General features: G+C 36.4%; 1 protein-coding gene across 3 annotated transcripts in view; it reads right to left on the bottom strand.

The window, feature by feature from the left end:
* The window catches only part of LOC115699950 (DNA (cytosine-5)-methyltransferase CMT2), a 52432-nt gene extending 36412 nt beyond the window's left edge, over nucleotides 1-16020 (bottom strand). Inside the window, exons 1-6 of one of the 3 annotated variants that reach the window (XM_061115790.1) lie at nucleotides 15277-15409; nucleotides 7551-8006; nucleotides 4913-4947; nucleotides 4126-4819; nucleotides 3285-3319; nucleotides 3074-3176 (exon numbers count right to left, since the gene is read on the bottom strand). In XM_061115790.1, coding sequence (XP_060971773.1) covers nucleotides 3074-3176; nucleotides 3285-3319; nucleotides 4126-4819; nucleotides 4913-4947; nucleotides 7551-7577 — 894 coding nt within the window. In that variant the 5' untranslated portion in view covers nucleotides 7578-8006; nucleotides 15277-15409. Of the gene's footprint in view, nucleotides 1-3073; nucleotides 3177-3284; nucleotides 3320-4125; nucleotides 4820-4912; nucleotides 4948-7550; nucleotides 8007-15276 lie in introns of all 3 variants that reach the window. The other 2 variants (XM_061115789.1, XM_061115791.1) reach the window with 2 other exon arrangements.
* Nucleotides 16021-25298: the final 9278 nt, after the last annotated feature.

Here is a 25298-nt window from a genome sequence, read left to right as displayed (position 1 = left end):
AATCGTTCTGAATTGTTTTCTATATTCTGTGCTTTTTGTGCTGAGATTCAAACTCAATTTAATGTATCTATTTGTACTTTGAGAAGTGATAATGCCAAAGAGTACATGTCTGCTCAATTTCAATCTTATATGACCTCTAATGGCATGCTTCATGAAACTTCTTGTGTTGATACGGCACCTCAGAATGGTGTTGCAGAACGTAAAAACAGACATCTTCTTGAAACTGCACGTGCTCTCTTGTTTCAAATGAAAGTCCCTAAACCTTTTTGGGCCGATGCAGTTTCCACGGCATGCTTTCTTATTAATCGCATGCCCTCTTCTGTTCTTAATGGTGAAATTCCATTTAAAATTCTTTTTCCTAATAAGTCATTATTTCCAGTTGCTCCGCGAGTATTTGGTAGTGTTTGTTTTGCTCGCGATGTCCGTCCATCTGTCACCAAATTAGACCCTAAGGCACTAAAGTGTGTCTTTCTTGGTTATTCTCGTCTTCAGAAAGGGTATAGGTGTTACTGTCCTGATCTCAACAAATATCTTGTGTCTATTGATGTTACTTTTGTAGAAAATACACCTTATTTTTCATCTTCCACTACTTCTACTAGTCAGGGGGAGGATGATGATTTGTTGGTTTATTCTGTCACATCCTATGCGCCTGCTCCATGTTCTGGCGGGTCTCTTGTTCCTTCACTTGCCTCGGTCGTCACCCCCAAAATGTCTACACCTCCACCACCTCCACCACCTCTACCACCTCCACCACTCCCTCGGCCTCCTATAGTGTACACCAGGCGCCCCCCTCCTCCACCTCCTGTTTCATGTCCTGCACCTGCATCTTCGTCATCAGATCCGGAAATCTCAGATGATCTTCCCATTGCACTACGTAAAGGTAAACGTCAATGAACTTTTCCTATTACTTCTTTTGTGTCTTATAATCATCTCTCCTCTTCTTCTTGTTCTTTTATTGCTTCTCTTGATTCTATCACTATTCCTAAAATTGTTCGAGAAGCGATGTCTCATCCTGGTTGGCTTGCTGCAATGATAGAAGAGATGAATGCTTTGGTTGCGAATGGTACTTGGGTCTTGGTTGATTTACCTTCCGAAAAACAGGCCATCGGGTGTAAATGGGTGTTCACGGTTAAATTCAATCCAGACGGCACAGTTGCTCGCTTAAAGGCCCGTCTTGTTGCCAAGGGTTATGCTCAAACCTATGGAGTGGACTATTGTGATACTTTTTCTCCTGTTGCTAAACTCACATCCGTTCGATCGTTCATTTCCATGGCAAACGCCTACTCATCATTGGCCTTTGCATCAGCTTGATATTAAAAATGCTTTTCTTCATGGAGATCTTGAGGAAGAAGTATATATGGAGCAACCTCCTGGGTTTGTTGCTCAGGGGGAGTTAGGGCGAGTTTGTCATCTTCGCAAATCTTTATATGGATTGAAACAAAGCCCTCGTGCTTGGTTTGGTAAATTTAGTCAGGCTGTTGAGAAGTTTGGTTTGTTGAAAAGTAAGTCAGATCATTCTGTGTTTTATAAAAGATCAACTGTTGGTATCATTTTGTTAGTGGTGTATGTTGATGACATCGTTATTACTGGAAATGATACTGAAGGCATCTCATCCCTTAAGTCTTTCATTCACACCCAGTTTAACACGAAAGATTTAGGGGAACTCAAGTATTTCTTGGGGATTGAAGTTACTCGGAGTAAACAAGGTATTTTTCTGTCTCAAAGAAAGTATGTACTTGATTTGCTAACTGAGACAGGGAAATTGGGATCAAAACCTTGCAATGCTCCAATGAATCCAGCTGTGCATCTTACACGTGATGGGAAACCATTTGAAGATCCTGAGAAATATCGCAGGTTAGTTGGAAAGTTGAATTATTTAACTGTGACTCGTCCAGATATTGCATTTCCAGTTAGTGTTATCAGTCAGTTCATGTCTTCCCCAACAATTCATCATTGGGCAGCATTAGAACAAATTTTATGTTACTTAAAAGGAGCAACAGGACGAGGTATAGTTTACAAGGATCATGGACATACCCGGATTGAGTGTTTTTCCGATGCGATCAAGGTGCTCCAAGGTAGATAGACGATCCACTTCAGGATATTGTGTATTTGTTGGGGGCAATCTGGTCTCTTGGAAGAGTAAGAAACAAAATGTTGTATCTAGATCCAGTGCTGAATCAGAATATAGAGCTATGGCCCAGTCCGTGTGTGAGGTAATATGGATTTATCAGCTTTTGACTGAATTCGGGTTTAAGACTTCTATTCCAGCAAAATTATGGTGTGATAATCAAGCTGCTCTTCATATTGCCTCGAATCCCGTATTCCACGAGCGAACTAAGCACATTGAGATCGATTGTCATTTTGTTCGTGAGAAAATTCAACAAGGTCTGATCTCCACAGGATATGTGAAAACCGGAGAACAACTAGGAGATATTTTTACAAAAGCTTTGAATGGGGTGCGGATAGACTATCTTTGTAACAAGCTGGGCATGATTAACATCTATGCTCCAGCTTGAGGGGGAGTGTTAGAGTATTAGCTGTATATTAGGTGTAAAAGAATTAGGGTAACTTGTATTTAGTAGTTTCCTATTTTGTTGGTAGTTTCCTATTTCCTAGTCTCCTAGCTTTGTATATAAATATGTACTATTCTATGAAATACACACATAATTCGATTCACTATTTTCTACAATTATGATCATAGATAATAATAAACAATCTCAGAATCCAAACTTGGTTAGATTGTGGGATTGTTGATACTTTTCTCCTTTCCCTGTTATTATGTCATAAATCATAAAACTCCTAAACTGATTCAACAACAAAATGCATATGTGACTCAAACCCTGTCACCTGACAATTCTTTTTCCCTAAGAAAATATGTCTCTAGATTAAGCACATCTACAATGAGACGCAACAAAACATCAAATAGATAAGCACAACCATAGTACAACTTTTTGTTAAACCAAAGCTTTAAGATGCATATGATAAATGAAAAATAAGAAAGAAAATATCTAGGAAATATGTACCCTGAAAGAAATTTACTTTTAGCAAAAGCATGTACTGTAAAGGCAGTTACCTGTATATAAGCACAATCTCCAAGATTATATATGCGACTCCGAATGTTAGCTTGAGCAAAATGACATTCCACATTCAAAACTACCTCGTCCTCTTCATCATCACTACAATGTACTCATCATACTTGTTCATAATGTATCAAAATCTAACTTCAAAAAGAATTTAAACTAGCAAAGAAGACAACAATATTACCTAACAGAATTGTTACTTACTTTTGTTTCGATTTTTTATCATGGGACCTTTGTGTCTGCAAGTACCAAAATAGCACAATCAATATATATGAAAAAACTCCAAATAAAGTAGTTGATAGACAGCAAAGCAACATTGTAAGAGAATTTTTTGCCAAATAAGCTTTTGGTTATCTGAAAATTGAAGATTATACGAAATTCAGATTTCTTTATCCAAGTAATACAAACTTAAGTAAAACAGAAGAATTGATAATACACACAACCTACCAGCTTTCAGTCTTTCCCCCATCTATGCCTTTTAAAGCAAACCCCACTAATCAACTTAGTATTAAATCAACCTCATACTTCATCATTAATCAAGAACATCAAAATAAAAATGGACATCGGTTGGAACATTAAAATGAAAAGATCTCCCATCCATACTTATCTTAACATGGTATCAAATTGCATACATGTTCGTATGATGTAACAGAAAGTAACAGAAAACTTGTTAAGAAACTGTAGTCAATTTACAAAATCAAGATCATAAAATACAAGAATTAAGATCTAAAGCTGTGTAAATATAAGTATGTATATATATAAATATATACATCTTTGCATATATAAGTAGGACATAACCATTATCAAACACACAAGATGAGTAGTTGTCAATAACATAAATGGTAGAAAGTGGGCTAATTTTGTATATTAAAATAAATGAAGCTAAATATATTATCCTAGTAACCATATAAGATGCAACTAAAATATCTCAAAAGAGCTACAAAATGAGTATATGACTACGCATACAACTTTTTAAATGAAAACTTCAACTAAAATTGAAAAATTAACAGCAAAGACAAAAGAAAAATTAGTCCTGGTCCATTACCTTCAATTCATAACGCCAGAGCCACCGTTCTCGAGCTTCATCATCAGGAATAGGATCTCCAACAAAGAAAGAACAATTGGATTTCTTCGGTTTGCTCTTTGCAAAATTTGACGTTTTAGTTTTCTTTGGAAGTTTTTCACATGGCTCAGGAAAATCAGTGAAGTCACATTCTGCCTCCCCATCTAATGACATTACTTCCAATTCTCTAGAATATGTCAAATTACTCATAGACGTACAATCCTCTGACAAAGTACACAATTTATCAGAGGTACACAGGTTGATGGATTCCTTTGTAGTTAATGTTGAGGAATATTTACAAGATCTTTCATTTGATATTTCAGATATTATTTTTTTAAAATCTTCACCTATATTGTCTTCAGTAGTTGATTCTGGCCTTGAAGATCTTAAATGTTTTTCAGAAGACACAACTTGATCAATAGATTTTAAGGAAATAGATCTTTTGTTGCTATCCTCATCCTCTGAAAGTTTCGTTTTGGATTTCAATGAATTCGGTGACTCCAATTCACAATAGCCTCTTTTTTGAGAGTGTAACCATTTTGATGAGATTTTCTCTGATGCAACTTTCAAACAATAGCTCTTAGTTTCAGACTCAATTGTGGTCACCTTTGCTGATCTCGGAAGGCAATTTCCTTTCAAGAAGTCAACATCTGAATTTATTTCTTCTATTCCGAATCTGCAATAGTTAACATGCTAGCTTTAAACTTGCATTGTTAAAAATCCAAGGCAATAAAAAGTAAACTCCCAAAGTCATGGAAGCACCACTCACATTGATGACAAGTTTTGTCTCTTGGATCTCCCACTCTACATAACAAAGAATCAAAATTAAGAGCTCAATTTGGTGAAAAATGGTTATTACAATAACAAAGTATGACACATTGCAAAAGAGAAAACTAGGCAACATTTAGAATGCAAAATGAAAAAAGAAAAGTTAGGGCACATTTCAGGCTAATATACTTCTTTGTGTGCCTGTGTAATCTTGTTTTTGTTCCTGTTTAGACTTGTTTTGTCTTAATATAGGTTTGTCTTATGCTTTTCACACCCTCAGTTTCAAGAACTGCAAAGATAAATTCTTATCTATTTTCATTCTGAATGCAATATTGGATCTAACCAAATGTTTGGTTAGGTACCCTAAATCCAAAGAATTCATATTTTATTAGTAAAAGTTTATTTATCTATTTTTGTTTTCTTGGTTTGTGGTGCAGGTTGGATGCAAATTGTCTCCAGCTTTGCTTTTGGTCTACATTTTTTTTTTTTTTTTGAAAAGAGAAAGAGGCCACTTGTCTTAGGTTGGAAAGTCTCACGAGGCGGAGGGAAACTGTGGTTACAATAGTTTTAACATTGTACACACTAAACATACAACAACCTTGTAGAGAACAGTGAATAGAATTGTGTATTATATTCCATAGAATAGTATATATTTATATACAAAGGTAGGAGACTAAATGGAAAACTACTAAATACAATTTACTTTAATTTTTACAACTAATATTCTAATACTCTCCCTCAAGCTGGAGCATAGATGTTAATCATGCCCAGTTTATTATAAAAATAATCAACCCGCACCCCATTCAAAATCTTTGTAAAAATATTTCCTAATTGTTCTCCAGTCTTCACATATTCTGTAAAAATCAAATCTTGTTGAATTTTCTCACGAACAAAATGATAATCAATCTCAATGTGCTTAGTTCGCTTGTGGAACACGGGATTTGAGACAATATAAAAAACAACTTGGTTATCACACCACAATTTTGTTGGAATAGAAGCATTAAAGCCGAATTCAGTCAAAAGCTAATAAATCTATATTACCTCACACACTGACTGTGTCATAGCTCTATTTATGATTCAGCACTGGATCTAGATACAACATTTTATTTTTTACTCTTCCAAGTGATCAGAGTGCCCCCAACAAATACACAATATCCTAAAGTGAAGTGGATCATCTATCTACCTTAAAGTCTATCCAATTTGCATCATAAAAATACTCAATTTGTGTATATCCATGATTCTTGTAAACTATACCTCGTCCTGGTGCTCCTTTCAATAATATTAAATTTGTTGTAATGTTGTCGAATGATGAATTGTTAGAGAAGACATAAACTAACTAATGGCACATCTGTGCTTAAGGTGCCACCTTGCGTGGTCCTTGTGGTTAAGGCTGCTACACGAATTTGAGACCCAAGGGACCATCCCGTGTTCAGTTCCCCATATGATAGTAAGTAAGGTGGGGGGCAGTAAACGGAGCAATTGCTTATGGAGAACAGTGGTGTTGGCAGTTCTCTGGGTTGTTTGGTTAGAACGAAATAGTAGAATCTTTGAAGGATCGGAATGCTCAGTGGAGGCTCTATGGGAAAAAACCAAATTTTGGACTGCCTCATGGGTGTACAAGACAAAGCTTTTTGAAAATGTTTCATTTTTAGACTTAATTAGAGAATGGAGAGCTTTGTTATAAGCTATGGTGTAAACTTGTTTGCTATTGCCTCATGGGCATCCCTCCTTCGAGGAATTTAGTTTTTGTTTGGTTACATGTAATTGGTCCTCGGTTTTTATGTAACCATGGTCTTTCTCCGCCACAAGTGAGGGTTTTTATCCATATCGGGTTTGGGGCTAGTCTAAGACAATGGCCTCATTCTTTTTTTTTTTTGAAAAAGAGAAAGAGGCCTTTGTCTTAGACTGACCCCTTCCCCGTTATATATAGATAACCTCACTTGTGGCGGAGGAATACCGTGATTACAATTACTATAGCACAAAAATTTAAAACAAAACCAATCTAACAAGACATAAACAAATCAGGTACTCTTAAACAACATTACACAACAATCTCCAATCTCTATTCAAATCTAAGAACGAAAACTGCTCAAATCTCTTAGTCTTGTAAACCCAAACAGCTGTCCAAAATCTGACTTTTTCCCACAAATCTTCAACTGAGGCTTCAATCCCTTCAAAAATTTTGTTATTCCTTTCGAGCCAAATAACCCAAATGATTGCTAGGACAGCTGTCCTCTATAGGTATGATCTACCCCCCCCCCCCCCCTTGCTCACAATCATTAGAGGGACTGATCCGGGCAGTACCCATTGGGTCTCAAAGACGTTCAACAACGTTATCCAAAGTCTTTGGGCCATACAGCACCCCAAAAACAAATGTGCCACTTCTTCACTAGTTTTCTTACAACAAACAAATGTGCCACCCCAAAGACAATGGCCTCATTCTCTTTTTTCAAAAAAAAAAAAAACTAAAGCATTCATCTCTTCTATCATTGCTGCAAGCCAACTAGGATGAGACATTGATTCACAAATAGATTTAGGAATAGTGATAGAATCAAGAGAAGCAATAAAAGAGCAAAAATAAGAGGAGAAATGATTATAAGAAACAAAAGAAGAAATAGGATAGGTACACTGGCGTTTACCTTTACGTAGTGCAATGGGAAGATCATCTTTGAGTTTCGGATCTGATGACGAAGATGCAGGTGCAGGACATAAAACGGAAGGGGGAGGAGGGGGACACCTGGTGTACATTATAGGAGGCCGGGGAGTGGTGAAGGTGTGGACATTGTGGGAGTTATGACCAAGTCAGGTGAAGGAATAAAAGATTCCTCAGAACATGTATCAAACGCAGAAGATGTGACAGATTATACTTACAAATCATCATCCTGCCCCTAACGAGTAGGAGTAGTTGATGAAAAATAAGGTGTACTTTTCACAAAGGTAGGATCAATAGAAACAAGATATTTGTTGAGATCAGGACAATAATATCAATGCCCTTTCTGAAGACGAGAATAACAAAGAAAGACACTTTAATGCTTTAGGGTCTAATTGGTAACATGTGGACGGACATCGCGAGCAAAACAAACACTGCCAAATACCTGAGGAGCAATTGAAAACAATGACTTACTAAGCAATAGAATTTTAAATGGGATCTCAACATTAAGTACAAAGGATGGCATGCGATAAATAAGAAAATAGCTTGTGGAAACTGCATCAGCCCAGAAAGGTTTAGGAACTTTCATTTGAAACAAGAGGGCACGTGCAGATTCAAAAAGATATCTGTTTTTACGTTTTGTAACACCATTTTAATGTGCAGTATCAACACAAAAAGTTTCATGAAACATGTCATTAATAGTTATGTAAGATTGAAATTGAACATGTGTACTCTTTAGCAATATCACTTCGCAAAGTACGAACAAACACATCAAATTAATTTTGAATCTCAACACAGCGCGTAGAATATACAAAACAACTCAGAATGATATTTTATTAAATATAACCAAGTTACACAAGAAAATCCATCCACAAAAGTAACAAAATACTTGTATCTGGGTTGAGACAAAATAGGAGGACCCCAAACATCAGAATAAACTTAACTCAAAAGGAACACTAGCATGTTTATTCACTCAAGGGCTCAAACTAACACGATGATGTTTGACAAACTGACATGACTCACAATCTAATAAATACAACTTACTATATTAGGGACAAAGTTTGTTGAGCAAAGGAAGGGATAGATGACCCAAATAGCAATGAGCCTCAAAAGCGAAAACAACACTCGAACAAGCAATAAAGGTTGGTGAAAGTGGGTTAAGAACATACAAGCCACCAGATTCATGTTCTTTACCAATAATCTTCTTCGTTGTAAGATCTTGAAACAAACAATGATCGGGAAAGAATGAGATGAAACAATTTAGATTGCGAATGAGTTGACTAACTAAAAGCAAATGAAAGAACAAAATAAGTAAATGTAAGACTGATGACAAAGTGAGCAGAAGTGTAAGAACAACAGTGCTAGATCGAGAACAGAAGATGGTGATCCATCAATAAAGGTAACAATAGAAGTGAGACTATGAGACTGAAAAGTAGAAACGAGACTGAAATTACCTGTCACATGATCTGTATCACCAGAATCAATGACCCATTTTGAAGATTTGGAAAGAAAGCATGTATTAGAGTTACCTGAATCAACAATTGCAGTTACAGAAGGAGATGAAGACTTAAGTGTTTCCTGATACCTCGAGAACTTGACAAATTCATCAGTAATAATAATGATTAATTTGTCAGATGCATCACTAGTGTTTGCAATATTAACAGTATTGTTGTCGATTTTTGAACTGTAATTTTTGACACTCAAACTTGGTGTGACTTGGTTTCTTACAATAGTTGCATATGATGCTCCAGAATCTGGTGTTTGATTATCAGGCCTTGTTAATTTCTTCCTTTGAATCCACTTGGAGTAGAGTTTTTTCCCGGTACAGAATTGTTACGACTCACCAAGACGCTATTAAGAGGAACTAAAGAGCTAGTTTCCGTACGAAGAACACGAGTAAACACATCTCATAAAGAGGAGACATCAGAACCAGAGAGAACTTGTGACTTTGCAGAGTCAAAGAATCCTCCAAGAAAACTCATAATAGCCATTTGGTCTCGTTGGCACTATTAAACTTTCACATCAGAACTAAATGACAGTAACACATTAAGTTTTTCATATGTTTCTTTAAATGCCATAAAGTAACTCATAAGAGACTGATCTTGTTTCTCCGTATGATAAAAGGCTTTGCAAACATCATATATGCGAGACATGTTGTCTGTTAGAATACAAAAACTCCAAGTAATCCATTAGTTCTTTAACCAATTTACAATGATTAAATCAAACTAATTACCTCATTATCGATAGAGTTTCGAATTTGAAGGCACAAGTGAGAAACCTCACAGAGCCATATTTTTCTTGAATCGTCTTACTCCATTCCAAATAATTCGAACAAACCAATTTATGGTCTGTAATTTTAGACACCACGAGAACCGCATTAGAAACAACTAGTGGTTTTTGATCTAATTTTGTCTCTGCCATAACTTCAAAAACAAATATCGGAAGAGACAAGACAGAGTTGAACAACAAAGAACAAATACAGAACACCCAAATACAAAGTAGGGATAAAAAAAAAAAAACTACAACCTGAGACAAACGCGAGTAGGTTTAAGAGGAGCTGAAAACGAACTGAAGAAGATTTGCCGTTGAAGACACCATCACATGCATCTCCACACGCCGACGCGTGAGATGTTCGTAGAAGAAAGAGGCAGCGCTTGAGCCACACGCACAAGGAATCCAACAACCAGACTTTGAGGTTTGGCAGATAGGCAGCTGGACAATCCTCCTGAGTAGGCGGTGAGACAAAACTTGCACTCCAAATAGGGTTTCCGAAAAAGAACCCTAATCTCTTTTTTTAAGAACCTTAATTTCGAATTTCGAATCACAATTTTAAGTATGGCTCTAATACCATGTAGAGAGTGGTGAATAGAATTGTGTGTTGTATTTCATAGAATAGTATATATTTATAGCTAGGAGCATGGAAAACTACTAAATACAATTTTTACAACTAATAATCTAAGAAACCAAAACAAAGCACATAAAAAGGAAAGCTAACACACAACATAATCCCTACATTATTATTTTCTACCCTTTGCTCAAATCCAAAAAAGGAAAGGTCGTCAAAATGTTTAGTTTTATACACACAAGTAGCTGTTCAGAATTTTATTTTCTCCCAATCACCTTAACTTTCACTACCATCAAAAATTCTAGTTTTTTTCCAACCAAACAGCCCAAATTAATGCCAAAATCGTTTTTCTCCACAGCTTGGTTCTATATTTACTGCCATATAATTTGCTTACTATCATTAACGGGACATTACCACGCAAAACCCAATTAGGCTCGATCTCCTTCACTAGGAGCATCCAAATTCTATGAACGCAACAACAATCTAAAACTAGATGTTCCACATCTTAACCACTGCTCTTGCAACACACACCAACCAGAGGGAGATATAAATGTAAAGACTTCTCGACTGCAGCTTATCGTGAACATTGACTTTGCCCAGTGCCACTAACCACCCAAAGACTAACTTTTGGAGCGGTAGAACTTTCCACAGTATCTAAGTCCAGAAAAGACCACTATGATTTGGATCTGACATAAACCAGCTGAAAGCTAATTTACAAAGAAATTTCCTTTTGAATCTGGCCTCCAAATTCTAATGTCAACATCCACATTGAGCAACTTAACATGTTCCAGTTGCTAAACCAATTTGATAAGGCTAAGGACTTCCCAATCCAAAAGGTTCTTCCTGAATTTGAAATTCCAGCTCATCACAAACCTACCTGGCAGCCCTTCATCTACCACTAACTCCCTAATGCTTTCATTCTTAGCTTTGAAAATCAACACTAGGTCCAAAAAAGCACTCTTCAAGGATGAATCCCCAATCCAAACATCTTCCCAAAAACGAATGTTGTCCCCTTTACCCACTTTAAAATAAACCAGCTCTAGACAATCGTTGTACAAATTTGAAATATCTCTCCAAGGATCTTTCGGAGATAAGCGAGCACCTTTCTTTGAGTCCCAAAAATTGTCAGCCTTACCATGCCTACTCACAATCACTTTGTGCCAAAACGAATTTGCTACTAGTAGAAATCACTACAACCATTTCATTGACATTCCTCTATTTCTCAACTCCAAATGTCGTATACGTAAACCACCCTCAATTCATGGTCGACACACCTCCCAAGCCACCAAATGATCACCACCCCTAAGTCACCACCTTCCCAATAAAAGTCTCATCATTTTCTCTATTGCTTTGATAACTACTTTGGGGCTTTGAATAGAGGCAAAAAATAAGTAGGAAGGGAAGAGAGAACCGATTGGACGAGAGTTAACCTTTCCACCCATCAATTCGCTTAGCACACTTTCCCAAAATTGATTCACAAAAGCTCCACTTTCTAGGTGAGCCCAGAGGCATTCCAAGATACTTCATCGGCCAACTTCCTACTTCACAACCAATTAGAGATGCGCAATTCGACACTACCTCTTCATCCTACAAAACCCCAACAATTGGCTTTCGTTCAAACTAACTTTAATCCAAAAATGGCACAGAATGCTTCCACTATCCGTACCAACTTTTGTAGGGAGTTCTCATCATTCTCAAAGAAAAGAGTGTCATCTGCAAATTGTGAATGGCTAACTTGAACCTTCTCTTTTCCTGTCACGAACCCAAAAAAGTTACTTGAGCATACTGCTTTATTCATCATTCTACCAAGAACATTTGCTACCAACATGAACAGGAAAGGAGATAGTGGATCTCCTTGTCTAAGCCCACAGGATCCTTGAAACTTTCCCCTTGGTCTTCTGTTAACTCCATATCTCTCCAAAGCCTTTCTTCCTCAAAACCAAATCAAAAAAATCTCATTCTACACGATCATAAGCTTTCTCAAAATCAATTTTAAAGACCAAACCACTCTTGCCTTTATTTCAACAATCTCATTTGCAATCAACACCGAGTCCAAGATTTGCCTTCCTTCTACAAAGGCCGACTGAGTTTCCAAAATAGTATCCCCCAATATCCCTTTAAGTCTTGCAGTAGGAACCTTAGCAATAATCATGCACACAGTGGTAATGAGACTGATAGGTCTAAAATATCTGACTCTGCAACTGTTTAGTTTTTTTGGGATTAAACAGATGAATGTCTCATTTATACTACCTGGGACACTACCATCTCTCTCGAATGAACTGAAGACTTCCATTAAATCACCCTTAATTACTTCCCACTAAGCTTGGACCACAACCATGTTGAGCCCATCGGGCCAGGGGCTTCATTGCCTTCAAAGCTAAATACTACTCTTTTAACTTCTTCATCAAATGGCATCTCTTTGTCTTGCTAAAGATGCTGGAATCACTTGACATTTGATTCCCTCAATACAAGTTCCATCTCGTTTTTCAAAAGTGTACAAATTGGAGAAGAATCACACAATCTCTTCGACAATTTCTTCCTCCTCAACGATCATGCCATCTTCTCTTTCGATTCTTAAAATTGTATTTCAGGCCTTCCTTGAATTGAGAAGGTTATGCAAAAACCTTGAATTTGCATCTCCTTCCTTCGCCCATTTGCACTTTGATTTCAGCCACACTTCTTTCTTCTTCAAAAATTAATATCTCCCATTCTTTCTCTCTTTAGATAGAGAAATGTTTCCACCTATTACTTGCTTCTTCGAAAACTAATTTCTGCCATTCTTTCTTAATATTCTTTCTCTCTTAAGCTAGAGAAATGTTCCACCTATTACTTGCTTCAATCCTACTAAGATTCGCCAATCTTTTCTCCAGTGGACTCTTAATCATCAAATGATTTTGGCAAAGGTATCTTTGCTCCATACCCTGATATCCTCTATAACTGTCTTCGATTTCTTTTGATTCCTATTTGTTACTGCTGTGAGAGCAGATACACTACAAGAGTGTATCATAGACCCAATCCGAACTCCAACACAACCTGCCACACTTTGAGTATTTATATAGCTGTCCTAACCTTGAACCCCTTATTTCACAATCCAGCATCTCTTCACAATGCCTCCATAGTGTTACTTGTTTTCTCTAGTAGCTTCAAAAGCTAACATTACCCACAAAATAATCTCAATTTGACATGCCAAAATAAAAAAAAATCCCATGAAATTTATATATGTTTTCTTCCAAAAAAGACTACCATTATAAGATTGCATAGGACACAATTACAAATAGGTGGAGGAATTTTTCCATCCAGGATACCTAATTATCTAGCCTAAGTGTGCCATAAGTTTTCCTTGTAATTTGTTATATCAAAATGTGTTTGAAAATCGACAACTAAAAATCTTATATAAATTTTGATAGCAGTAACTTTCCTACTTTTTTACATAAAAAGAAAGTTCTCTTAAAAATATGTTTCAGACCCCAAACATGTATGCATAATTCACTCATTTTAGTGTAAATGTGTTAACAGTTAAAAGTTATGTTAGAGATGAGCAATCAAGGGATGCACATGGGCATGGCAGGACGAGAAATGACCCCGCTTCCACCATATATGGCCCCTGCCCTCCCTAATCTTCTGCGAAGTGAGGACTCCAACAATTACATTTTATTGTCTTAAAACTTTACAACCCAAAGAGAGCACATCCACGACAATTAACTCTTGGAAATGTAGTGTTTGATAGCTACCTTCTTTTAATCTCCATAAAGTGTCTACTAAATTATTATGAAATCTCATCTTTGCAAAAAAAAAAAAAGAAGAAAGAACAATATTATGAAATCTTTATGATTCAAAGTCACTGCTCACCCTACAAAAAAAAAAAGTAGCTTAAATGGTCAAGCATGAGGTTTGCTCCCATAGTGTCGGAGATTCGAGTCACTTTTAGATACCTACATAGTAATTACTATAATTTCATTGTTGTTTTTTCCAACAAATACCCACAACAAGTGACCATCTGCTATTGGGGCAGCCATCCTAGTCAACATCGGACTTCTCCAAATATTGTCGGGTGAGGCGGGAGCCTAGTTTCAAACGAAGTCACTTGCTCAACCTCATAAATTTTCTATTGGATATGGTTTTTTGGGATTAGAAATGAGTGAGAGACTGTGTTTATGGAATTTTCTAAGTCAGCTTTAATCGTTGTAGTGTCTTATGCACTGTGTAATCCTGCCATTGAATTATGCCATGCATATATATATGTTCTTTTTTTCTTCAGCGGTTTCTAGATTGGTAAGAGTCTCGACCACAGACCAGAAATGTGAAATGAAACTAGAAACTGTTCTACTTTTCTCTTTTACATGTGGAGTAAGTTAAAAAGAAAGGACTTCCCAGTTCCCACAAAATAAAGAAGTTAAATATTATACCATATTCTACATCAAAATAGCTGCCCATGGCAGAAGAAAACCCAGTAGCCAATTCTATAATGAAAAATCAAAATTTACTGTTGCTCTGTATTTCAACACTCTGGCAACATAATACAAAAAAGTTGAATTTCACTTGCACAAAAAAGCAACATAAATGTCAAATGTAGCCCAGCTAAATGGACCGCTTCAAAAATGATACATTTCCACTCTCTCAAAACTTTTATGGAGTAATTACTTCCATTAATGACAATTTGTTTAAAGATTCAGCAAAAAAGACAATTTGTTTGAAGCTGTCAAACCAGCATTAATGTAGTGAACTTTTTTTTTCTTCTTTATTTTGAAAATAATTAAGCTACTATTTATGCTGAAAAAAAAAAAAAAACTTCACTAAACTATTTCATGCATTCTGAATAGTGAAAATTTGCAAGAAAAAAAAAGAAAGAAAAGAAACTTAGAGAGCGTACCATGGCATTAGAAGATTTAGATTTACTTTTAGTAATGTCACTATCAGCCACAGCCACCGCAGGTGGTGAAAACCTTGGAGACCTTCTCACAGCCACTTCGTCTAATAATTCCATCTCACACTTTGCAGATCCCCTCTTACCCAGTAGCTTACCCACATTGCGCTTTTTGACCTCTGACGGACTCGGATCTAGCGTTGGGGACCTTCTCCGGCTATTTGAAGACTCCAACAGTAGTTGCGAACCTAATCTTGGAGCCACATTGCTCGATTTCAACTCATTTGAGCCCGAAGAGAGCCTAGGAGATCGTCTCACGCTAGTTGAAGTCGCTAAATGGAACAACTTATCTACATTACGAGCCCCTTTTCTGAACACGGTCTCTACTGAACTTGGACTAAAACTTGGGGACAGTCTCAAGCTTATCTGCCCATGGGATTTCGGGTCGAAAACGGTCAACGGAACCGGGTGCTCGACATTCGCCGAAATCGTATGGAGAACCAACTCCATACAATTGGAATCGGATTTAGAGGTAGACTTCAATTTTCTCGGAGATCTCATCCTTGAGATTTTCTCCGAGAAAATTCAAAGAACAAGAGTGATCAATGATCACAAAGCGTTTTTGTTGGGGAAGGAGGCTGCAATGATAGTGCGCATGTGATTGGATTATGGGCATAAATAAAAAAACTACAAATTAGTAGGGAAAATTATAAGAGTTAATTTTATATGGTATAAATAAATAATGTTTTGGGATTACGGGTGGGTTTTTTTATGCTATGTTTTTGTAAAAAAAAGTTGGAAATCGTATATTTTAAGTTTTCCCAAAGCCTAGAGCCTCTAAAACTGAGAATCCATCTCATTCTCTTTCTCTTTCTTTCCCATTCTCTCTCTCGGTTTCACCTGTGTGGTGTCAGAGTTTAGACTGGAAGCATCGTGCTCCGACCACACCTTGTTGGGTTTTATGCCCTAAATAAAACTCTTTACAATCTGATTAGTTATTAAGATAAGAAATTTGAAGTGATTGATGTTTGCATGAATTTTACATGCTAGTGGTTTAATATGTTTATTACTATTACACACAGAATCAGTTAAATCTAGATCATATGTTTATTCACAATTACAGTATCGTCAACACAGTGGAATGTGTTTGTGATCATATGAATCAAAAGTTTTGGTCCCTGTTTCATCAGTGTTATTAGATTTACACTAATGTGATAATCAGCGATGATGTGTACTTACACTTGGAGTAAGTGTTATGTTCTTTCCAAGACATTAGTAAAGTATACTAGTTTCGAATGTATGGAGTATACATTGGACTGGACCGATATTGCAACTAAGTTAAGATATTACAAACTTACCGTTATATATATCTTTCCAAGTCAATATCAGTAGTTGATCTTAAGATTAAAAGAATCTAAATCCTGATATGCTTGGGCTCAACTCAGGAGTGCTATTCATGTTCTTTGATTTATTAGTTAAGCCTACTTTTAGGTCAGGGTGATACATATATTTTAGGAACATGATAGTATGATTGAGTGGGAGTGATGAACATAAATATGGAATCTATAGCTTCTACTGGTGTATAGAAGTCAAGTGATGATTCCCTTCGAGCTTAGCAAATAGAAGTAAATGGATGAGCTCTTGTTTAACTGACTAATCATTAGATCACTAAACACCATTTACAGGTAGCTAAGTGTTTTAAGGGGAAAAATACATTGAGGGGTGAGAACGGTAAAGAAATCTCATCTCGATGTAGATCATCTATATAGAGGATCTTTAAATCACAATAAGGTTATAACAATGGTTAAATGAGATAGCATATTGATATCGTGGAACATACAATATGCTCTATATAAGTTTGAGAATGCAATTCTAAGTTCTAAGAGTGGATTCAACGAAGAATTAATAAGTAGGAATTTACTTGGTAAATTTGGTTCACTTATTGGAAGCTCAGCATATAGATCCATGGTCCCCATTCTAGTTGAGAATATTCTTCTTGTAAGACTCATTAATTGATTCGTGATTGATCAATTATAATTCTAAAATTAGACTATGTCTAATTTTATGAATTTTCACTAAGCAGGGGTGAAATTGTAAAGAAAAGAGTTTCTAGGTTTATTTATTTATTAATGGACTTTATATGTCTAATTAATAATTAAATTAAATGACAATATTATTTAATAATCTATTTTAGTTATTAAATAATTAGTTTTGGCATTTAAAAGGTTAGAATTGGAAAAATTGGCATTTTTGAGAAAAGAGAAATAAAATTTGATAAAACTTCAAAATCAAGTGGGGCCCACTACTACACCTTGGTCGGCCACTTATTGTGGAGTTTCAAATTGATTTTTTCATTATTTTAATGCCAAATAATTCCTAAACTAAACCTAGTAGTTGCCTATAAATAGAAAGTGATGGCTCAGTCAAATCATAAGTTTCTAATAACCTTTTCTGACAGAAATTTCTCTCTTCAGAAAAACTGAGCCTTCCCCACTTTCTATACCTGGCCGAAACCCTCTCTTCTCTTTTCCCTTCATCAATTTCGACCCTAGTGAAAGAGTGAGTGCCCACACACAGCAAGTAGTAACTCAATCATAGATTGGAAGACTGTGAAGGATCAAACTTGAAGAAGAAGGACATTCGGGCTCAGATCTTGATTATACTCTGCTACAGAAAGGATACGAGGGTTAGAGATCTGAGCGGAAGGAGACATTAATTCCGCTGCATCAATGTAAGGTTTTCTTAACTTTATATGTGTTTAATTTATCGTTTTAGAAAGTTCATATTTAGGGTGTTTAAACAACATACTTGTGAGTAGATCTAAGATCCTGGTAAAATAAAGTCCAACACACCTACCTCTAATGCACTCCAAGTTTTTTCCCTCCAAGCCAAAAAACCTCGATCCCCTTTCTCCTTCTCCCGATATCAGGATGAACTTATTATTGGTTAATTGCTAACATTTTCATTGATTGACAGAAATGGTCGAGGATTAATGCTGCAAGATTTGCATCTCGAACACAGTAGAGGTTCTCGAACAATGCCAAAATCACAGTAGAGGATTAATGCTACAGAAATGGTCATTGTAGTATAGTGGTAAGTATTCCCGCCTGTTACGCGGGTGACCTGGGTTCGATCCCCAACAACAGCGATAAAAACTTATTGTGAAAATTAATATATGCATGTATACGAAGTCAAACAAGTAATAAAGTGGTAAATAAGATCGTCTCCACAGGGATTACAAACAAAATATGATGTAAAACTAATTAATTACAATTTAAAGTAAAAGAAAAAAAAAACATGAGAGTGATTGAGCAATAATTCAAATTTAAAAGGACTGTAAATAAATGCTACTGTTACTAGGAAATTACTTGCAAGAAGTGTAATATGGTAAAAAGTGGCTTGAATAACTAATCCCCCTAGTCAGGTTTTTTCCAGTTGCTATAGCATTACTTCAGCATTTTTGCACAGAGATAATAGGATTTTCTTGTATTTATGAGAATTTTCCAAAACTCACAATATCAGCTCTACCACCTAGATCAATATATTCTTATACCAAACCAAATTGCAGAACAACATTTAAACATCAATTCTAAAGTTGTGCAAGGTAAATAAAATATTCTTACTCCATTTACTAGAAAAACTTAAATCTAGGAATTTATTTGCTTCATCCAAGTTAAAACTACTAGATCTAGCCCTTCCAGAACCAAATCTAGCTTAGTAAATTGTTACTCATGGCCAAGAAATAACAATCAAAGAAAATAACAAGCTCACTTGAATGAACAAGGGTAAATATGCTAAAATATGCTTAAAAATTAATCATACCAAACATAGGGGTTGATAGTCATTCAAAGCCTCAAGAAATTTAGCTCATGTTCAAATCAGAAAATAAAATCCAAAATCGAAATTGTTCATCCATGGCTGCTGCAATTTTTTACAATTCAACAAGTTTCTAATATTTAAAGAAAAGAAAAGAAAGTAAAAGAAAGGTAAAAGAAAAGCAAACAAATAGAGCTTGTGTCCTTCTCTTTTTGTACTTTGGTCCCCCTTCTTTCTCCTTCCTCTTCTGTACTTCATTTTTCTACCATTGATTCTCCTCCGAAAATGGCAGCTGATCTCATGTGTAGAAGAAGGATGCTGATGTGCTTCCTGCAGAGAGGAAAGTGGTGACGATGGGCGGAGCTGGGTAGTGGTTCGGATGTGGACGGAGATGGTGGTCTGGTGAAACGGAGGTAGGTCGCGTGGATTGGGGAAAAGTGATGGTAGTTGGCGTGCGTGGAACTCGTTGGTGGAGGTACTTCGGATGTTGACTGGTAATGGTGGACGAAGATGGTGATTTGGTGGGGATGGGAATGGTGGGTCGGCTAGATTTATGCAGGAGAAGAGGCGACTGGGTTAATGAGATTTTTAAGGTAAATAAAAATAAAAAAAAAATTATTTATTTATCATTATATATATTTATCTATATTTATATATATTTATCTATTTAAAGATATTTATATACTATTAATATTTTTTTGTGATATATATATTATTATATGTGTATGTATATATATATGTATATGTATATGATTTTTTTTTGGGGAAAACTTCTGATCAATGAGATTTATGTCCACTTTCAGTATTTTTTTTAGAACCCAATCCTCCCAGTTGTTACAATATTGCTTTAACAATTCATTTTCTTATGTATCCTTGTTTCAAAATGCTGAAGCAATGCTATAATTTCTGAGACCTACTGCTTCAGAAAATAAATTCTGCTTTTCACCATATTAAAACAACTCTATTTTCTACCATTCCCTGCCTTGCACCTGCAATAAAGATCACTACACCATAGCAAAACAATTAGTAACTGTAGGAAATTGAAATGTATATATATGTGATTATATGAGTATATATATTTATTTTTTTCTCTCTTTTTTTTTTTTAACAAGGGGTGGCACACCCCAAACTTAATTCTAAATACTCTTTTTCTTTTTTCCTTTTTTTTTCAAGGGGTGGCACACCCCCAAACTTATTATATAACATATATATAACTAGATATAATCTTGTTCCTCCATTCCCGGGTTGCCCAAATGTGATACACTAAAGCCATGACAACCTGAGGTCCTTCTTCCACAAGCCTCTTCCAATGTGATGGAGGTCTTTACTCGATTGACCTCCCCTCCGATATAGTGTTTTAGTCGCTGCCCATTCACTTTAAATACCCTCCCACACTATTCATCCTTGACATCCACAGCGTCGAAAGGATACACTTTGGCAATGACGAATGGTTCCGACCAACGAGATTTTAACTTTCCAGGAAATAACTTCAGCCTTGAATTGAATAACAAAACTTGCTGTCCTCCTTCAAATACTTTGTGTTGAATCCTCTTGTCATGCCATCTTTTTGGTTTTCTCCTTGTACAACTTGACATTTTCATAGGAGAAAAACCTCATCTCTTCAAGCTAATTTAGTTGCAGCATTTAGGCCTCTCCGGTAGCTTGGAGATCAAAATTTAGATTCTTTATAGCCCAAAAGGCTTTGTGTTCCAGCTCTATCAGCAAATGACACGCCTTCCCATACACCAATCGATATAAGGACATACCCAAAGGTATTTTATATGCTGTCCAGTAAGCCCAAAGAGAGACATCTAGCCTTTGAGACCAATCTTTGCGATGAGGATTAACAACTTTTTCAAGTACACGCTTGATCTCCTAGTTAGAAAGTTCAGCTTGCCCGTTGGTTTGAGGATGATAAGCAGCCACAATCTTGTGTTTGACATTGTATTTAGCTAACAAGGCAGTAAAGAATTTTATTCACAAAATGAGTACCTTCATCACTTATTAATGCCTGTAGTGTTCCAAAGCGAGTGAATACTTGCTTTTGGAGAAACTTTATCACCACCTTTGAGTCATTAGTGGGACTTGCTACTGCTTCAACCCATTTACAAACATAATCCACCACCAACAAAATGTAGAGATTGCCATAAGATGGTGGAAATGGACCCATGAAGTCGATTCCCCAAATATCAAAAAGTTCCACTTCAAGAATGCAATTCAATGGCATTTCATTCCTTACTGAAATATTACCAACTCTTTGGCAACGATCACAACTTCTTGCAAAATTGTGAGCATCCTTGAAAATGGAAGGCCAATAGTACCTCAATTGGAAGACTTTTGTTGTTGTTCTTTGTCCACCAAAGTGTCCACCATAAGGAGATGAATGACAATGCTCTATGATGCTTGCGACTTCCTCTTTCGGCACACAACGCCGCATTATTCGATCTGCACACTACCTGTATAAGAAAGGCTCATCCCAATAGTAGAATCTTACATCATGAAAGAATTTTTTTTAGTTGCTGCCTATTTAAATCAGGAGGCTGCAATCCACTCACTAAGTAATTTACAAAATTAGCATACCAAGGAGTGTTTGCTTGAGCTACAACAACCAGCTACTCATCCGGAAAAGTTTCTTGAATTTGCATTTCGGCTTGCCTTTCACCACCTGTTTTCAACCGAGATAAGTGGTCAGCCACTTGGTTCTTCATCCTTTTTCTATCTTGAATTTCTAAATCAAACTCTTGAAGAAGTAACACCCAACGAATGAGTCTTGGCTTTGCATCTTTCTTGGCAATTAGATATTTGATGGCTGAATGGTCGGTGTAGACAATCACCTTCGTTCCCACAAGATAAGATCGGAACTTGTCAAAAGCAAATACTACAGCCAACAACTCCTTTTTGGTGGTTGAATAGTGAATTTGAGCATCGATGAGAGTCTTGCTTGCATAGTAAATAGAATGAAAGATCTTTCCTCTTCGCTGCCCAAGTACCACATCAATGGCAAAATCACTAGCATCACACATCAACTCAAATGATAAAGACCAATCTAGAGCTACAATGATTGGGGCTGTCACCAATGCCTTTTTCAAAGTCACAAAAGCATCATGACATTCCTTGGTGAACTCAAATAGTCAGTTTTGTTCCAACAATGAACAAAAAGGCTTTGAAATCTTTGAAAATCCTTGATGAATCTTCTATAGAACCCTGCATGTCCAAGAAAGCTTCTAATACCCTTGACTGTGGTAGGAGGCAGTAGCTTTTCAATGACTTCTAACTTAGCCTTGTCCACCTCAATACCGTTGTGAGAAACCTTGTGACCCAAAACTATGCCTTCTTTTACCATAAAATGGCCTTTCTCCCAATTCAATATTACGTTTGTTTCTTCACACCTCTTCAACACTTTCTCCAAGTTAGCTAAACAAATGTCTAAAGATTCCCCAAATACTGGAAAATCATCCATAAAGATCTCAAGAATGCTTTTTGCCATATTTGAAAAATTGCCATCATACACCTTTGGAAAGTGGCGGGAGCATTGCATAGTCCAAATGGCATCCTCCTAAAAGCAAAGGTGCCATATGGACAAGTGAAGGTTATTTTTTCTTGGTCTTCTGGCACTATAGAAATTTGATTGTAGCCCGAATAACCATCAAGAAAGCAATAGAACTTCTTACCCGCCAACTGATCCAACATTTGGTCAATAAATGACAGCAGGAAATGATCCTTCTGAGTGGAATTATTCAACTTTTGATAGTCCATGCACACCCTCCAACCAATCACAGTTCTAGTAGGGATCAATTCATTATTCTTATTAGCCACCAGCGTGACTCCTCCTTTCTTAGGCACACATTGAATAGGGCTCACCCATGAACTATCTAAAATTGGGTACACAATACCATAATCCAGCCACTTTATCACTTCTTTTCGCACCACTTCCTTCATAACAGGATTCAATCTTCGTTGATGCTCAATGGAGTTACTAAAGCCAGCTTCTAAGAGTATCTTGTGCGTGCAAATTGTTGAACTAATGCCTTTTATGTCTGCTATAGTCCACCCAATTATTGTTTTATGTTTCTTTAACACTTCTAGCAATAAACCTTCAGCTTCAGCTTCTAACCATGCTGATATAATTACTGGCAGCATTTTATTCTCCCCCAAATAAGAATATTTTAGATGACTTGGCAAGGGTTTCAACTCTAGCTTTGGTGGTTCTTGGATGGAAGGTTTTGGAGGCTTGAAATTGCTTTCCTTCAACTCTAAAGACTCAAAAGGTCTCTTGAATTTAGGGAAAGGCTGCATTGGCTCTACCCAAGCAATTTGGGTTTCTTCATTGTCACTCAAAGCTTTAAGCTCTTCAAGAGAACTTATCAACCTCTTATATTTCCCCACTTCCTTTTGAAATCTTACAGCCACAATAGAATCAATTACACTCAAATGGGAGAATTCTTCAATCTCATCCGGAAATCTCATAGCATTGAACACATTAAAAGTGACTTTTTGATCATTCACTCTCATAGTGAGCTCTCCATTTTGCACATCAATCAAGGTTCTCTCAGTAGCAAGGAATGGCCGCCCAAAAATAATGGGAACTTCTCTATCAGCCTCATAATCAAGGATAATGAAATCGACCGAAAAATTGAACTTATCAACTTGTACCAACACATCTTCAATTTTCCCATCCGGATGAGCCATGGAACTGTAATATCCTGGAAAAATAAATAATATTTAAATAGGCATATTTTATTAAATATGTAATTATTTTGGTAACGAAGTAATATTATGATCTTACTTGGGATAATTATTGAGAACTTATTGAGTAAAATATTAGGCCTGGCGATTTTGGTTAGAAATGTCACCACATTTATGGAAGAATTATTTTGAGAATATTCCAAACTAGGTTAGAAATTTTAGAAAGCCGGTTTAATGGAATTAGTGAAATTACCAAAATGCCCCTAAGGTTTTTTTTTTTAAAAAAATTATGGAAGGGGGTAGATTAGTCTTTTGGTAAATTTAATTGTGCCTTTGACATTTTTTAGGTTGCCTATTATTATTAAAAAAAAAAAGAAGAAAAAGAAATGAAATGAAATGCATGAAAACCTTATTTAAGGAGAAAGCTTCCAAGGCAAGAAACTAAGTTTCTTCTCTTCTCCCTTTCGTGTGAACCAAGACCAGCCAGCAAGAGGACCAAAATTTCACCATTCCTCTTGAATTGAAGCAGCTTGTAGAACCTAAGTCCAATCTAGAAGCAATCAAGGTAAGTTCTCAACCATTTTTGGATTGAAAATTCTAGTTTTGAGTTAGTTTTGAAGTAGGGTTTTACTTCTTTGTTGTTGTGGGACTTAAACTAGGTTTGGGGTGTGTTTGGGGTAGGTTTTTGAGAATGTTGGGAATGGTTTTAAGTGGTCTCCATGGTTGGTTGAAATTGGATATGGTTTGTTGAGACCAAAGTTGAGTTTTTCTTCACTTTGAAGTGTGATTTTGAGCAAATTGATATATTGCAATGAATTGGTTGCTGGGTTATGTCATGTTTACTATATTATACTGTTTTGGAAGGTTTGAGCAGGTTTGGTGGAGGTTTGATTGGTTTTTAGGGTGAAAAGCCAGAAATCACCATGGCTGCCAGGAAAAAAAGCCAGGCCGTTTTTCAGGCACCCAGAAAAATAGCCGACCGTTTTTCCCAATAAGGGGGGATTTCAAGTTTTTCTCCTCAAGTCCGATCTGATTCGGGTTGTCTTTCAGAGTGGAATTCAGGGTGTTTTAGAGATGGTTAAGCTAGTTTGATCCGGGGGAAAGTAGGGTGTGTTCGATTGTGAGAATTAGAGTCGATTATCAGAAATTTGATTAAGGTTCTTAATGAGTTTTGGTTGTTGTGACATAGGACCGGGATCACCTAGCTTGTTTTCCACTCAAGTCGGCCCGTACGCTTGAGTTTTGAACTAAGGTAAGAAAAGTGGTAAGCACCGTATGTGGTTAAATATTAATGGTTGAATGGTTATGGCCTTGATTATTATCAAGACTTTGATTAGTTATTTGTTGAGCCTAGGTTATGACCTAGGGTTGGAAACGGTTAATACTGTTACGAGTAATTACTCTTGAAACCGCGGTTTGGTTTCTTACTTATCGTTTGCTTCATCGGGCAACGATAGTGACATATACAGCTCGTGATTAACGAGTGGTAAAGGGGTACTTTATGAAGTACCAAGATTGTATGTTTA

Source organism: Cannabis sativa, chromosome 5 (genome assembly GCF_029168945.1).
Source record: "Cannabis sativa cultivar Pink pepper isolate KNU-18-1 chromosome 5, ASM2916894v1, whole genome shotgun sequence".
Classification (NCBI taxonomy): domain Eukaryota; kingdom Viridiplantae; phylum Streptophyta; class Magnoliopsida; order Rosales; family Cannabaceae; genus Cannabis; species Cannabis sativa.
Note: the sequence above shows the minus strand (reverse complement) of the source record. Positions and strands in the feature narration are given on the sequence as shown.